We start from the raw sequence: 16,411 nt of genomic DNA on the forward strand, positions 1-16,411 counted from the left end.
CATCCCACCCACCTTCCCACGCTTGTATGGCAGGGACTAATATATTCAGTGTAGCCAGGTATTTAAGTGGCCGATGTGTTAAAAGGGGACTGAGGTGAGGTGCCGGAGGGCAGGGCCTAGTGGGCGTGCCCGCGCCCTGTGCGCTATACTCCATTTAAAGCAGAAGCTCAATTTTTCACTGACAAAGGTTCTGGTACTGTCCACATGTTGGGGGACGCCAACAAGGATGGAGGAAAGGGGACTATGGACTAGGACTACTCTAGTCACTACGGTGAGTAACTTTAATTTTTATCAATAGAATCAAAAACTATATTCCAATAAATGCTATACCAAGCAGAAGTGGAGAGAATTGCCTGCTTTCACATGTTTTTCTAAGAAATAGCTGTCTCCTACCCCAAATCTTAGCTTGTGTGTTATCTTCTTGTCATGTTCTCACAGGGGAAAAGGGCACAGCTACCACCAGCTCAGTTGGTGGAAGGTCCACCCCTGCCCTCACCCTGCCTTAACTCTTCTCACTACCTATAAACGGGGAAACAAAAACAGCATGTGATCGTAAATTGGGCACGAAACAGGCAGGTGGTTGTAGCTGCGCTATTTACCCTCCCATCATGGAACTTTTGGGACACAGGGAATTCCATCTAGTCTGTGCATGGGGAACTGCAATGTTTTCCCTTAGGAATGAGATAGAATAGTGCTGGGAAGGATTTTAAACTAATCTCTTTTTATGTATTCATATTTATTTCCATATCTCATAACATTTTATAAGCTTTATCTTATATCTCAATAAAGTGTATTGAAATAAAAAGCCTGTTAATAGTTATGTTATGGTGTTCCACAGTACCAAAATCGAAAGATGTTTGTTTTCCATTTTCGGGAAAGATGTGGATTATGTAGTTCTATTTGGCTCGGTCTGTTGTGGGGCCTCTTGAGTAGGGGTGTCACGGTATTAGTTTTATGACGGTACGATAACCTTCTTGCCAAATGACGGTATATGATGGTTATCGCGGTATAGCAGGTGGAGTTAACTAATCTTAACAAATATTTTCTAAAAGGTCATAAATTGTCAGATTTATCATCACAAACAAAATCAGGCACCCAGGGCCAGAATTGGGCTTTTCAACATACTTTCCACTGAAATGCCACCCCTTGCTTCCACCAAACACACGTGTGAAGAGGAGGAGGGGATTGTGGGGGGAGCCCTGCTGCGACTGGCAAAGCAAACTGAATAGCTTTTCTTAAGTGGTCATTTAGGCTTTTAGCACCCCCATTGGCTACTGGTGAAGATGAACATGTTGCCATCTTGATAACCTGCATGCCACAGATCAATGGAGGCTGATGGTAGTATACGCTTGTGCGCATACGCACACACGCTCTCTTTACTTTACAGCCTTTAGTTTACTTGCGGGCCAAAAGGTGTTCAGTAATCACGGACATGTTACCCTTTGGTATGGCAGCAGGGAATACCCACAGAGCTGAGTGAATTTTGCAGTGTGACTTATATGTAAATTCAATGATGGAACCAGGGAAATCCCCCATTGTCATATGTTTAGCAAACAATATCCATTATAAATATATAAATCCCAAAGCCGCCATCCCAAAGTAAACCCTTTTCCTTCTTGGCACTGTATTTATTCTTCCTATTGCTAACATATTGATTTTATGTCAGGCATGTGTGGTTTATGGAATGGCATTAAAAACTGCTCCAACTGAAACTACTTGGCAGACGGCACATCCAACAGTGCAAGACCAAGACTGTGCAGCACTTGCTTACTGCAGCCTTTCCAAATCAGATTGAAAAGCACACTTAACGGTATAAACGGTATACCGGTATAAACAATGTGACAGTTATTATTGTTCAATTAAGTGGTTCACGGTATCTTTAACGGTATACCGTTATACCGTTACATCCCTACTCTTGAGTAGAACACCCTCTTTGCCTTTGTATTATATTTATATATCTAAACGTCAAGGAATTCCTCCATTGGCTGATTTCCCCTTTAAAGTCCGTGTGTGAAGTCGTCTGGGCAAGTTTTGTGTACTGGCCTGTGAACAACATAGCATTTTTCCTCTAAAATAAAATCATATTGTTAAATACATTATTACAAGGAAAGACAAAACAACAGTTCAACAACACTCTGCAGAACATTACTTGTCCACCCGTGTCTGACTCCAGAGCTGAAGTAGAGCAATTTCACTCCAATAGATGGTACTGGCATCAAAACCAAATGCCTTTGGGCTTTGCGGCTGACACTAACAGTATGCTTCTTCTTGGTCTCTGAAAATGCAGTTCCACAACAATCCGTCCATATGGCCTATCCTGGACTAATATTTATCCAACAAACCTATAAAGTAAGTTAATTCATCTAAAACTGTAATTTAAAGATTCCTTTCTAGTTTGCTTGAAGATAGGTCCACTACTTCCCATCAGCCTACCTAGCCAGGTCACACTGAGATTTCTCCTTTGAGCCCTTCATGGCCTAATGTCACCCCCAAGGGCAGTGGCGTATGGGCAAGAGTTCAATCTACCTTCTCACTATGCCACAATTATGAACGCCAAAGGGTAAAAAGTTGAAGCTGGACAGGTAAAATCAGGGGGGAAGGGGTTGCACGCGTTTTATAGTCTAAAAGAGAGTAAAACCTTAAGGGCCTTAAATGAACCTTTCTGTCTAAAAGTGTCCTGTGGATAAACATATTTACAATAAAATATGTACCAATGCCCAGTTAATTTGTTACCGCACTGCAAATTAGATTGGAAAGTCTGAGACCTGTACTACAGGAACCTTGGGAGAATAAGGGATATCTGCCCAATTATCCTCACACAAGGCAAGCACAGATGACAACTTTGATGTCACCATGGCTGCCTCCAGTCCCTCTCAAACACAATGTCAAGGTCTGCAGCACTTGTCACTGTACTTTTAATCTTGACAAGCGGCCGAACAGACATGCAGCAGTACTAGTTGGACAAATTGGGGCTCTGGGAAGCATGAATTGTCTGTGTCTGGCCAGTACTATTGCTCTGTGTGACACCTGGAATATGGGCAGAACTCTTCTTACTGCAAGTCATGCCTCAGCATGCACAGGAAGACCATCAGGAAGCAGAAGCCCAAGTCCTACATGCCAGCCCAGAGTTAAAACAAGTTGTTCCCTGGTTTGGAACTGCAAAAAGAATTCTCCAAGGCGACATTCTACTGATGGCTCAAAGGATCTGGGCGAGAACCACCATGAGTCCATGCAGCGTCACAACAAACAGAATCTCTCTGTTTCAGTTCTATGGTTCCTACAAACCGAATTCTGGTTGTTATCAGACTGGTCACATGCTACACAGGCAGCACATAATGTGCCTCTTCTCCCCTCTTTGGTGGAGCCAATTCCTGTGTTTATGAAACACGAAATCCCCTTCTCTTCAATCCTAACACTCCTGCTTCGAGCAATTTTGTAAAGCAAATGGTGCAGTGGGTCACTTAATTAGCACCTCCTGGGACGCAATCACTACTTCCCTGGATGACAAAGTAGCGCCAGGAGTGGCTGCCATTGGCAAAGCCACAGGTGGTCTGGCCCTGTTCTACCTCTCAAGAGCTGTGGGCTACTTCCCAACTGGAACTGATGGAGCTGCATCACTGCAACTCCATTGATGGCTCTTCAGGAGTTATAATTTTGGACACTGAGTAATTGCATTGCATTGCCTGCAGCCAATCCAGTAGGGAAGGACAGCACACATGAGTGCACACTTGGATTCTAAGTGTTATAAACTTCTGATAGCATGAGAGGGATCGGAGGGTGGAGCTGTTGGTGCTGTTGTTAGCTTCCTCGCGTGTTACTCAGGAAGACATGTCTGCCTGTTCGCCAATTTCTGCATGGGATCCTTTCTGCCTGAGGGAGTTCAGAGGAAGGGTCGATGTCGGATACGTTTGGTGTTCTGTGGAACATTAGACTCATCCCTCTTATTCTTAAACTGATCGGACTTTCTCATCGCCAACAAAGACAATAGCTTTCTCCCCATCCTAGATCATACACAAGAATCACTCACTGAAGAAAGAGTTTAAAATGGTCTCATTGAACATGCTTCTGCAGGCATTGGATACAAAAGATTAGATTCTGTCTCTCGAAATGAGCAGTGCTGACCTCCATATTTCCTTTAGGAATTTACATTGGAGGCTCCTGTGATGCTTAGTAGCTGAAGAACATTTTCAATGTTCTGCTTGTCTGTATGTTGGCGTGCCATCTCCCATAGACTTTAACAAGACTCTGGAGGTTGGTAGCTCAACCATGAAGGCAGTGTCAACATTGTTTTCCTATCTCAACAATTGTTTGCTGAAGGAGACCCCTATGAAAAAGACTGATATTTGCTGGTGACATCTCTGTTACTTAACTTACTAGGGTTCTCACAACATTTTGAAAAGTAATTTTCAGTACTGTCTCAATGCCTCGGTATCAACTTTAGTCCCAGTTATGCCGGTAGAGAAGGGAACTGTTGAAAGGAATGACTATCTCCTTCTTGGTCATCAGACACCTTCCATTGTTGTCCCTGTCTGACAACTTCACCGGGGTAAAGGCATTATGCCTGGCTGGCACACAGAATGTTCTGGTGACTGATGCTTCACTTAGAGACTTGTGTGCCCATGGGAAAGACCTGTTGATAAGCAGAGAGAGGAAGATGCACATCATCCTCCTTGAGCTGTGGACTGTCTGTTCGACATGGAGGTCTTTCTGCCATATTTTAGGGATTCACGGTTCAAATTCTATGGAAAATATGACCACCATTAAATAAGACATGTGAGGGTGCATGGGATGGCGGAAATTGTTCTCATGGGCACTGGTGATAAGGTTTTGGGAACTGATGCATGGCACAACATTGACTGTGGCTTATCATGGTGGGGGCCATGTTCAAGTGGTCTCTAGGTTGGCTAACATTCCTCAGCCAAATTTAGGAACTGAGCGCGGAATTGTATGTGCCAATGTTTGCTATTTCAGCAGGTTCCAAAGGCAAACCTGTTTGTCACTGTGGCAAATTGGAATTTCCGTCATTTGTTCTCATCGGAGTTTGAAGAAAGAGTTCCACCTCATGTAACAATTCTCCCCATCCATATTCATTGTTGTTATTAACAAAGCAGATTCGAAAGGAGGGGCTCAGGGTCATGATATTGTTTGCCACCGATTCTGCAAAAAGGTCTTATGATATACTACAGCGATTTGCTGCAACTGACTGGTTGCCCACTGGTTTGGGCTCTGCTGAAAAGAGGTTCTGTCTTCATAGGGGGCTTGCGCTAGATACCAACCTGAATACAGGTTGAAGGGCTTCTGTGGCTCTTACAAAGTGTCCTCAACAGGAGCGAGTAATGCATATCCTTCTTCCATTCAGGAGACGTTCTAACGAAGAGATGTATAGTTGCCAATAGAAAAGTTGGTGTGATAAAGAACATTTGCCATTTACTGGCTCATTTCCAGGGATTCCATTGTTTGTGTTTTCCTTGGCAGAAGATGGCTGAGCACTGGTACTATCAATGGCTACTTTTCTTATTTTTTATTTTTTTTGTTATTGCGTTTTGATAGGTTAACACATGCTTATGTACAATACAGGAGCACATCTTCTATGGATCATTTCATGCTTATACAATCTGCAAATTTCACAACGTGTATTCCATCTCCCTCCCTAACCCAACATATAACTAGTTACTTGCACATTCTAATATAGCTTCCCAGATCTTGCATATGGACTACTTTTTATGGTGAGGCGGTTCTACTATTGTATGTGGTCTTAATTTGTTCCATCCTTCCTATGCACAGCCGGCTGCTACTTGGATTCATTTGAGAACACTTCTTGTACAAAGGCTTTCCAAAGCTCTAGGTTAGTCGAGCTGTCTGGTTGTGTTCTATTGACTGCTTTCTGCCAGACAGAGGTTTTTGCTATTGAACATTTGTATAGGTCTACTCACCAGGGTTCCACCGTCAGTTATTTCTGGGATTTCCATTCCATATCGATCCTTCTTTTTGCTCGGACATATGCCAGGTCTTTCAGTTTGTCTATGTGCTTCATCCTTTTTCTCTGTGTGAATTTATTTCTAATAGAGAGGCTGCTGGGGATTGGACGTCGAGTTTTACATCTGGTTGTAATAATTTAGCTGCTATTCGTCCCCATTATTGTTTGATCATGGGGCAGGCCCAGAACATGTGCATCATATCAACATTCTCTCCCATATATTTGGGGCAGTGCTGCGTGGGTGTGTCTTTCAATTTCGATATTTTCTGGGGTGTTCTATATGTTCTATGGGTGATAAACAGTTGTAGCTGTTGCAGCCTGTTAGGGAGAATTCTCTCTTTAGGCTGAATTTCCTAACCTAGTGAGTCCCCCAGCAGCTTTGCTGGATTTATGGAGTTTGTTTTTTTCCTCCTGCCAAGAGTGAGACTCTTTCTCCCACTCTTGGACATGATTCATGGTATTCCTTTGATTGGTAATGTGTTTTATGGGCTATGGGGTCCTCTACTCCATAGGGTCTCATGTGTTTTTCCTATGTGTGTTACACAGCACCGTCTGTGTTACACAGCACCCTCTGTGCAGTAACACAGTGGTGTCATAGTGACACTCCACCATAGACTCCATACCCTGGGACTGACTACTGTCTCCCAGGGCATGTAAAGTCACCATTGGCTTTACTAGTCCCGAATTATTAACAGAAACCAGTACAAACCATCATATTGTGGACGTACTGGTCGGGGCAGTTCGATTGCCCCGGGGTCTGTTAGTCGAGGGGACACGTCTCCCTCCCCCCTGATCGAGTTTTGGCTGGTGGCAGTGGAAACTACTTTTCATATTTAATCGCGAATATTTTCCTATGGGATTTTCCCATTGTTCGAGGCTACCAACTTTAATTATTTAATTCTCATAGCCTCGAACATACCGCCGGTTTATTTAATTAATATTAATTCTCCGGTTGGTATTTTTTGCCAAGACTTGATTCTAAAATGGCGTTTGTGTTCTCTTCTGTGACTCCAACCCAAGTCGAGCCCTTTGTTCCACTTTTCGGCGGGCTTCTCCACAGAAGCCTCCAAAAGTGGTGCCACTCTGTCTAGATACCACAGGGGGTGTGGGAGGGGGTTTAGGCACCCTGGACCGAGTTACCTAGGTAACTCAGGTCGCACTCTTGTGTGATTGGCCCAAGTGGTGAGCCGGCCGGCTCACCACTTAGCATGTTTGAGTGACAGCTAGGCTGAGTGAATGGGGGTTTTCTGCATAAAAGCAGGGCTTTGGGGACTGGAACTTCAGAAGTCGCCACAGGACCTGAGAATCCGACGAGGGAGAAGCTGAGCCGACCTACCACGACGGCACCACCGGTGGAGCCCTGCAGAACCAACTCTCCACTTCCCGACGACAGAGAAGATCTCCCGGCTGGAGAGGCTTCTTCCCCTGACTGGTGGGCACAACCAGTGTTCCTTTCTTTCTTCGCACCCCAGCCCGGTTTGTGGTCGAACTGCCCGTGCCAAGCACCCCGGCAGCCGGATAGCCACTCACCACTGAACCGCGAATCACCGGACCGCTCCTTGTACCTGAGAAACTCTGCGGCTGGTTTCTTCCCTGGCAGTGCAACTGACTCCTGTCTTCCTCCACAACGAGATCCTCTCTTCCCCCGGACGAAGCACCGACTTGCACCCGCTGCCAGGAACAACTGCCCCCACTGGTACGTTCTCACCACTTTAAGGTACCGTGTCCGCCAGGCCTCCCTTTCTAAAGATTGCTACAAGGTAATAATAACTCCTTAACTGTCTGGACTGGGCTGGCCGCCTTGACCCTCTAACTGGTCCCTTTCTGTGGTCCAACTCCTTTTTGAACCTTTACAAGACCTTTGTGCACTGCAACCGTGTGACCTTGGACACATTTCGTTTGGATCCTCTGAAGGTGGATCCAGCCTCTTGAACTCTAACTTCACGGTTTTACTTTGCCTTCCTCCCTTGTTGTGTTCTTGAAAAAGTGTTGGGATCTTTTTCAATTTGTTCTCTGCTTTTCTCTCCTTTTTTAAAACGAACTATTAGAGTGCCATCTACGTTAAGCGCTCACCGCTGTCTGAAAATAAGTGGGGCTTTAATTAAGACTTGTCTAATATTCTTTTAAGGGAGTGTATATCTTTTAGTGACCATGTTTTTGAATTGCTTATTATTAGTGCCTGTGTGTTTTTCTAGATGTTGTTTTAAATAAATAATTATATCTCTTTTACACCAAGCCCTGATCAGTGTTTACTTGTTCTATTGTGTGCTCTTGACCTATTGTGAATACTCGGTATACTGCCTAACTCTTCTTGAGGGAAGTCTGACTGCTCAGCCACAGCTACCAAGTGAATCTGTGTGGTACAGACTGCTACCAAGTGGGTTTACTGCCAAACACCTGTAGTCCTAAATCTTTTGCAGTGGTCCCAGAGGGAACTGCACAGGTTTCTGCCTAACACAGCCTAGCATTTCTGGATACCTGCTTGTGGTATGCTAATATCTTCGACCAGCCTGCATCTGCAAACGTCTCCCTGCAGTCTGACTCCCACTTATTTCTTATGTGCAGCTCTTTGTCTGTGTATTTGGAGATAGGCAGGTCATATATTCCTCCCTCTGCAATCTCGTATAGGGTATCTATTACGCTGTTGGAGACAATGTGGTCGTTCAGGTCATGCCACTTCTTCTTAAGTGCATTCACCAAAGTATTGTACGTTATATGTTGCCCTTTGTGTATCCCTATTTGTATTACTAATTCTGAGAAGTTGGTCAGTGCACCCTCTGTGAATAAGTCTCCTACTGTTGCTATTCCCCCGGGCTCGCAGTATCTGCGTATGCTCAGTCTTATTTGTTGGTTGTCAGCCACTAAAGTTATTAGTGGGATTTGAGAGGAAAATTGAGTCTTTATTTTCAGCAGACTGCAGGTTCTTCACCACATATGTCTGCCTAGCGTCAATAAATGGGGGGAGGGGGGGGGTGTTGTTCAAGGTGGTTATCCTGTAGCCATAGTACTTCCTTAAGGTAAAAGGGCTTACTGCTTCCTTGCGGCAGTGTATGGTCTAATATTGGTTCATCAGAGCCATCCCGCCACGAATTGCAATTGGCTTGCTAAGAAGTAAAATTCGAAGTTGGGCGCTCTGATTCCACCACTTTAGTGTGGGTGGCTAAGTGTAGAGGCCAGTCTACACCTTCCGTTGTGCTATAAGAATTTCCTGTAAGTCGAATCTAGGTCTGCAAATACATTTTTCGGTATATTGTAAGGGACTTTAGTGAAGAAGTGTAGCATTCTTGGGAGTACGACTATCTTTAGTAAAGCTGTCCTTCCCATAAGTGCCAGAGGTAACCGTGCCCAAAAGTCAATCGACTTTTCAACTCTAAGCAGCGTCTGGTGTGCGTTGTGTGTGTATTCCCTTGAAGAATTGTTTTAAATTCTTATGCCCAGGTATTTAAATTTTTCACTACACCAGTGTATCTGTAACTGTGACAAGTTAGATTCTGCTATACCTCTCAGTCCTGCTAGTGGGAACAGACATGACATACTTTGGATGATAGTATACCACACGGTTCTGCAATTCTGTCTAGGACCTTTAATATATATTGCAAGGTTGTTTCTGGATGTTGTATGAAGAGGAGCATGTCATCTGCGTACATGGATATCAAGTAGCGTGTGCTCTGTATTGTAATGCTTGCTTCGTTATATTCCTGCCTCAGGTATGCTGCTATCCGTTCTAGCGCCAGAATGAAAAGCATTGGAGACAAAGGGTATCCTTGTCTTTTACCTTTTTCTAATTCCCACTGCTCTTAAATCTGCCAGCCTGTTTTTACTCTGGCCGTTGGCTTGTTGTATACTAGCATTACCCATTTAATGAAGCCTGGTCCGATACCACATTTCTGTAATAAGGCATTGAGCCATGACCATTTGATAGAATCAAATGCTTTTACTGCATCTAGTGACGCTGCTGCATACTGTTCCTTGCAGTTATTTGTACTGTGTATGACGTGGTGAAATCTGCACAGGTTCCATGTAGTGTTTCTTCCCGGTATGTACCCTGTTTGGTCTGCGTGGATAAGATTGGCTATTACTTTCTTTAGTCTGTTTGCCAACAGAGCGGTCAGTATCTTGCTATCTTGGTTTAGGAGCGAAAGCGGTCAATATGAGTCAAATTCTGTAGGGGGTTTATTTGTCTTCGGGAGAGGTATTATTATGGATTCTCTAAGTGAGTTCGGTAGGGAGCCCACTTCATATGCCTCATTAAGCCTGTTGAGGAGGTGGTGTTGCTAGTTCTGCTGCAAATTCTTTATCAAATTCACCCAGAAGTCCATCGGTTGCCGGGGCTTTACCTGATGGTAATTCTCTTATTGTGGACACCAGCTCCTCTTTGCTAATGGGGGCTCCCAACTGTTTTGCTGTTGAGGCATCCAGGCTTGGAAGGTTTATTAACGCTAAGGCTTCGGATTGTTTAGATTGCAAATCATCAGGCATATCTGTATGCAACTCCATATAGTACTCTAGGAAGGTGTTTGTGCAGTGCAAGTTTATCCCACCCCATTATTTGTGGTGTGTATCATTTCTTTCCTAGTATCACTTTTGTAAGGCCAGGCCAACAACCTGCCTGCATTATCTCCCTCTGCGTATCTCTCTATGTGTCTGGTGTAATTTAGTTTGCCTAATCTGTTCCAGTGTACAATGCATTCCTCTCTCAATTTGGTTATGGTGGGGGAGTGCTTGCCTGAGTTAGTCTCCTCCTTTTCCATATCTGCCAAATTCTTCTCTGCCTCTGGGGTTACTGTTGGTGCTCTCGTTCAGAAGAGAATTGCCATAGCATTTCGGTGCTGGACTGCCCATGTGGGCGGGACAAAGACTGATATGCAAATGGATATTTCCCTTCTGTGAAAGGTACAGTGAGCTAAAGTGTGGCTGCAGACCTTTGAGTGGGTACCTTCCCGAAGAACAGGTCTTTTAGCCTTGTTCGTTCTCAAAGAGGGACGCCTATGGACTATTTTTTGATTGTTTATAATGCATGCTTCTTTTTTCTCTAAGAACCCATGTATTATGACCATCCTGCCTTCATCATCTATTGTTGTTTTTAATATACAGAGTGGTACTATCGGGGCAATCCACACAAATACCCCCCTGGGGTCTTTCCTATCCATTTTTGTGTAATTTTTTTTGTTTGTCTTTAGTGAGGTGCGTTTCCTGGACTGGAGTAGTGCTAAGTGTACTTTCTGTCTCCTTGGGTATGTCATAACCCTGTTTCTCTTGATATAGTTATTTAATCCTTGGATATTCCAGATTATCAATCGAAGGCCTTCCATTTGGGCTGTGACTATAGGTGTGTCTCTTGTAGTCCGATCCATGGGATTGTGTGCCAGGCATCGCATGTCTCAAGTGCGCTTCATGAACCGACAACATTGTGGCTCTATTGTCCCTAGGTGAAGATTGTGGCTGTGCAAGTGAACCCCTATAACAACTTCACATCCCTTAACCTCTCCCAACAATTGCACAGCTATACTTAGCATGCTCAGGCAAACCTGCTTTACACTCTCTAGTGCTGCCTCAACAAAGTCTGCAGTGGCCGGAGTGCAGCTGGTGGATACACAACTGCTGGTATCCTAAGAAGATGTAGCTACCTTGGGGCAGGGGCTATTCCACACTCTCTCACACAGGATTTTGTTGCTTGTTCTTGCTTTTTATGTCGTTAGTAGTAGAAAAAAAGACTCAATACTTGGGGTAGCTGATGCTTATACCAGTCTGTGTTAACATAACATGTCTTTCTGCGCCATTGTTTGTTGATAGTGCGGTAGAGCGCGTTCCTGGTCTATCTCTGTGTATGCCAGATGGAGTTTCTGTACTAGGTGTGCATCTTCCGGTAAAATCAGCTCTCCTGACCTGGACCCAGTTTCTGATTATCCAACCAGTCGTGTGTACTTTCCGGGGATTCAAAGAAAAGGATGCGAGTCTTGTATATGACTTTTAATCTGGCTGGGTACATCGACATGTATTTAAGGTTGGCTTTGCGTAGCCTTTCCTGGCCGAGTCAAACTGCATTCTACATTTTTGCACTTCTAAGGTGTAGTCTGGGTACACCGTCGATGATGCTGATGCTCTCCTTATGCGGCCTCCGGTTCTGAAGAAAGCCAATACTTTTTACACTGTCGTTATAATTCATAGTTTTGGCAGTTATCGGTCGGGGAGGGGCACCTGGGTGTAGGTCTTCTGCTTAATGCTCTATGTGCTCGTTCTACTGTGAAGCCTTACGTCAGGTTGCCTGGGCCTATTTCTTGTAACAGCATATTTTCGACGTAAGTTGTTGCGTCTGTTCCTTCTTCCCCTTCCGGCAGACCTATTATCCTGACGTTATTTCTTCTGGCTCTGCCCTCTGCATCATCAGCCCTGCTTTCTAAGTTTGCAACTCCTTGTTGTAGGGTCTTTACAACCCTGAGTGTGGTGTTAATGTTTGTCATATTTTCTGTGACTTGTTTCTCCAGCGTCCCTGTCCTGTCTGGCAATTCTTTGATGTCTTGTCGCAGGAGACCCATGTCTATAATTACGGAGTCCATTTTGGATTCGAGGAAGGTTTTTAGGGTGGTGATGGCTTGTAGGATTTTTTGTTCGCTCTCCATATTGTTTGTTGTTGAGTTATTTGGCTGCAGGTCCATTTCTGGCTCTTGTGTTGGAGGTAAAGTTGTAGTGTATGCTTTGATTGTAACTTGTTAAGCTTTGCTTTTCCCGGCTTTGGACGGCATATGGGGGTCGCTATCGGACAGGAGGCACGCAAGTGTCTCCAGCCGTCCACACCTGTGGGGTGTATAGGTATTGTGTCTTGTTTAGGGTAATGTCTTGCATGGGCGGGTCTGCCGGTCCGGACTGCAGATTTGTTTAAGGTATGGACTTCTGTGGTCGTTCTTGTCTTTAGCAGTGTCTTATGGTGCAATTTGAGCCGTGTCTCGACACCCTGCTAGTCTGTTGGACCAGCACTGTGCAATTGCTTATGTGTTTTACCCTTTGTGTTGCTTGGGTAACTTGCTGTTGTAATTGGAGTTAATCTGTTTTGTTTCTGGCGTTGCATCTGTTTTCTTATTGTGCGTCCCTGGAGTATTTGAAACTGGCTCTGCTTATTGTGGGTTAAGAACCCAACGTTTACTTTTGGTGTGCAGGCTGTGATAGTCTTGCGCTGCTTCTTTAATGCTCCATATGTGTGTTTTGTAAAGTCTCTGCGGCGAGGTGCAGCGCTTGCCCAGATTGTGATTAGCATTTTGCATGCTTTTGTGCATTATTTAGTATCCTCAAGGCAGTCTGTGTGGCTGGTTGCTGTGGTCCTCCTCTTGGAAGCGGACGAGTAGTCCAGCAGATCGCTCTTCTGCAGTGCAAGGCAATCTAGGTTGCCGCCTCCTCGGTTACCCCGTAGCGTGTACTGTACCTCCTCCGGTAAGTCTTTTGATGATCTGTTTTGTGTGTGTGGATCGGGGGAGGGGTGCGCACCTACCGGCTCTGCAGTCTTTACAGCCTTGCGCTATGCTGCTTCCTCCAGATGTCACCGGCTTGCGGACATATCGGGTTCCATTCAGCTTTACACGCTGCACCGGTCCCATCTTCTTCTGCGTTCTTATGTCCAGGCCACCATCTTGGGAATGCTGGCTTGTACAGAGTCGGTGTGTGAGATTTGACACCCAGCCTGGGGGGATTCCGCCTGAATTCTAATGCTCCCAAGGTGCAGTGGGTCTTCACACACCTGTAGTTGCCTCTGGCTTGTGCGTGTATGGTCTCTTTCTGTTGCGAATCTAAACGGATCGAGCAGGAACTTTCAGCCTTACGTGCTCACAGCATGGTGCTAAGCCACAGCCCATCAAAGGCTACTTTGTGGCTATATTCACGTGTGTTCATTCCCTTTAGCAGAGACCCTTAAGCTGCCCAAAGTATTTCTCTTTTATGTTTTCCTCCCATTTGCTTTATTGAGGCACAATGCGACCTTCATTTTGTTTAGAATTTTGAATTTACAACTTTGTTTGCTCCCTTTGTTTTCCCTAACACGTTTGACAATTGAGACATTTGGTGAAAATCAGCCCTTTCTGGATAGGGTCTTTCAGCAGATAAAGCCTTTCTTCCCACCTGAAGGAATAAAAGAGCAATCTTTTAATGTTTTTTCCTATGGTTCATCCTTTTAAGGTAGAGGGGTAAGTGCGCAATGTGGTTCCTAAGGGGGGCTTTGACCTTCTACCTTACTCCCTTCAAGGAGTGTCAGGTTTTCAGGCATCAAGAAAGGATGCAGGGTTTCAGAGCAGTCTATCTTGCACTGGATGGCCCTCTCTGTATTAAGCTTTGGTACAAAGTAGCTAAAGGAGAGCCCCCAGAAAGAATTGCAGCTCATATCTCTGGGATAGAGTAGCTTCTTTATCTTTGCTTAGAGGGGAGTCCTCAATTTGACATTTGACAGTCGGATATCTGGTCTTTGATTCGCAACTTCACTAGAGACTGTTGGCATGATGTGTAAACTAGGGTAAATCATATTTTTCTGACCTGTTCTTCAGCAATGGCTGAATGAGTAGCAATGTGTTGTTCTCCACAGACACTACATCTTGGGGGATTTTTCTACTGCTGTAAAAATTTATTTGAGAACTCTATGGGAAATAGAATCCAGTAGAAGAAAAAGTGTTTAAGTACATTTTATTCTGAAGCTCAGTCTTCCTGCAGGTTGATGACTCATTCTCTGTCACCACCCCTCTTTATTAGGTTGGGTTATCTGGTATTTTTGGCAAATTGCTCTTTCTTTTATTCCGGCAAGTGTTTGCAGTGAATCAAGGCAGATAGAACATTGAAGGGCGTGAGCTTTGCCTCTATGGAGCTGTGACATGGCTGAAGAGTCACATCCACCTCTATTCTCTTGAGTTGCAGCTGCGGCACCTTGGCCCATATGGAGAATTGATAAAAACGGGTCTGAATCCAGTCTGTTGCCTGAGGTTATTTGTATACCAGAACTACACGTTTCCAGTACCTATAGATGCATGAACCACCCAGGCTTCCTATTTTCTGAGGTTTATTACAGCATATTCCAAAGGTTTCGTTGACTGTCACACAATTAATTTATTCAGTTGACATAAGGTTCCTTTATTTCTATAGATTACTTTATAAAACCAGAGATGGACGAAAGGAGTTTATTTTCTGTGAGCAATGTTTATTCATGCAGCCACAACTGTATTTCCAACCGGAAATGGGTTAGCATCTTACAAAATTCAGAAAGCTTTTAACACAACTAATATATGAAGTGTATGAATAACTATATTTTATGTTAGTTTTGGGATAGTTCTTCTGCAGACAGGGCTCGGGTGCCCATGCTAGGTTTAAATACTGATACATAAAAAGTTAGCATCAGAAAAAGATTCAAGCATTTAAAATGTTTGGTACCTTTAGGGTTTCATGAAGTATATTAAGAGGCTCTGTTATTAACCCCATGCATGGTTGAAAAATTACTCTCTTAAAGTAGGTACAATTCTGCTGGTGGAAGTACTATAGTGCTTGTGCTTCGTAACAGTTTTCCTATTTCATCATCTATCTGTGATTATAGGAGAGAAGCCATACACGTGTGGTATTTGTGGGAAAACCTTTATATCTTCTGGAGAGCTCAACAAACATTTTCGGTCTCATACAGGTCTGTATAGTGACAAGATGGTTTATTTCTCTTTTTTTGTGCACTTGCATGCTAAGGTGCTGATTTGAAGGAGGATATACAGTTTGTATGGATGACCTCTTCTCTCATCTACTTATTTTCCTGCCTTTAAAATGTTTTTTCAAACATTCTCAACTACAGATTACCAGATGACTCATAACTGTTTGCACGCTGCTCCATTCCGTGGATTTTCCTTTTACATACCAATGTCTCTACAAACCAATTGTGCCCAATTGGTTCAACTGAGTGTGTTAGGTTGGAAGTCCTAGACGTTGACCTTTGAGGGTTTCCAGATTTCTTTTTTTATTTTTGTTTGTTTGCCTTGCAGTTCATCAAACTCTGTTATCCCAATTTAATCCGTATGCAAGGCATCATGGTCTTGCTTTGTATCTGGTACATTGTCTGCACATGTTTGGCACCTTACAGCCCATCATTTCTACTCCTCATTTGATGGCTGGACTATCTTTAGGGCAACATCATATTTCCTTGGGGGATAAGATACATGATACGTAGGGATGATGAATGATGATCCTTGACTTCCTAGTGATGTAGATGGGACTTTAAATATGATCACAGATGGCCGCAAGAACACACCAGCCCTCTAAGAGCGTGCAAGGGTTTTTATTGCTTTGGTACTCAATCGGCTCTCTAAGGGCCATGCCACTATGTATCGTCTAGAGACTGGCGTTCCCTCCCTAACGCAGGCTTACCTCAAGATTGTCCCAATAGATTGGTAACCCCTACTGTTTAGTTAAGTGTGATTCCCTAAAGGC

General features: G+C 44.1%; 1 protein-coding gene across 10 annotated transcripts in view; it reads left to right on the forward strand.

Moving 5' to 3' along the window:
• MYNN (myoneurin) overlaps window positions 1-16,411 on the forward strand; it is a 504,100-nt gene that overhangs the window by 363,951 nt on the left and 123,738 nt on the right. For 7 of the 10 annotated variants that reach the window (XR_011276088.1, XR_011276087.1, XM_069618526.1 and 4 more), the window contains one exon: window positions 15,537-15,620. The exons of the other annotated variants lie outside the window; for them this stretch is intronic. Coding sequence is in view for 5 of the 7 variants with exons in the window: in XM_069618526.1 (XP_069474627.1) it covers window positions 15,537-15,620 (84 nt within the window). In the remaining 2 variants the exon portion in view is untranslated. The remainder of the gene's footprint in view (window positions 1-15,536; window positions 15,621-16,411) is intronic. 10 annotated transcript variants of the gene reach the window in all.

This window comes from Ambystoma mexicanum, chromosome 10 (assembly GCF_040938575.1).
Source record: "Ambystoma mexicanum isolate Mex_15411 chromosome 10, UKY_AmexF1_1, whole genome shotgun sequence".
Classification (NCBI taxonomy): domain Eukaryota; kingdom Metazoa; phylum Chordata; class Amphibia; order Caudata; family Ambystomatidae; genus Ambystoma; species Ambystoma mexicanum.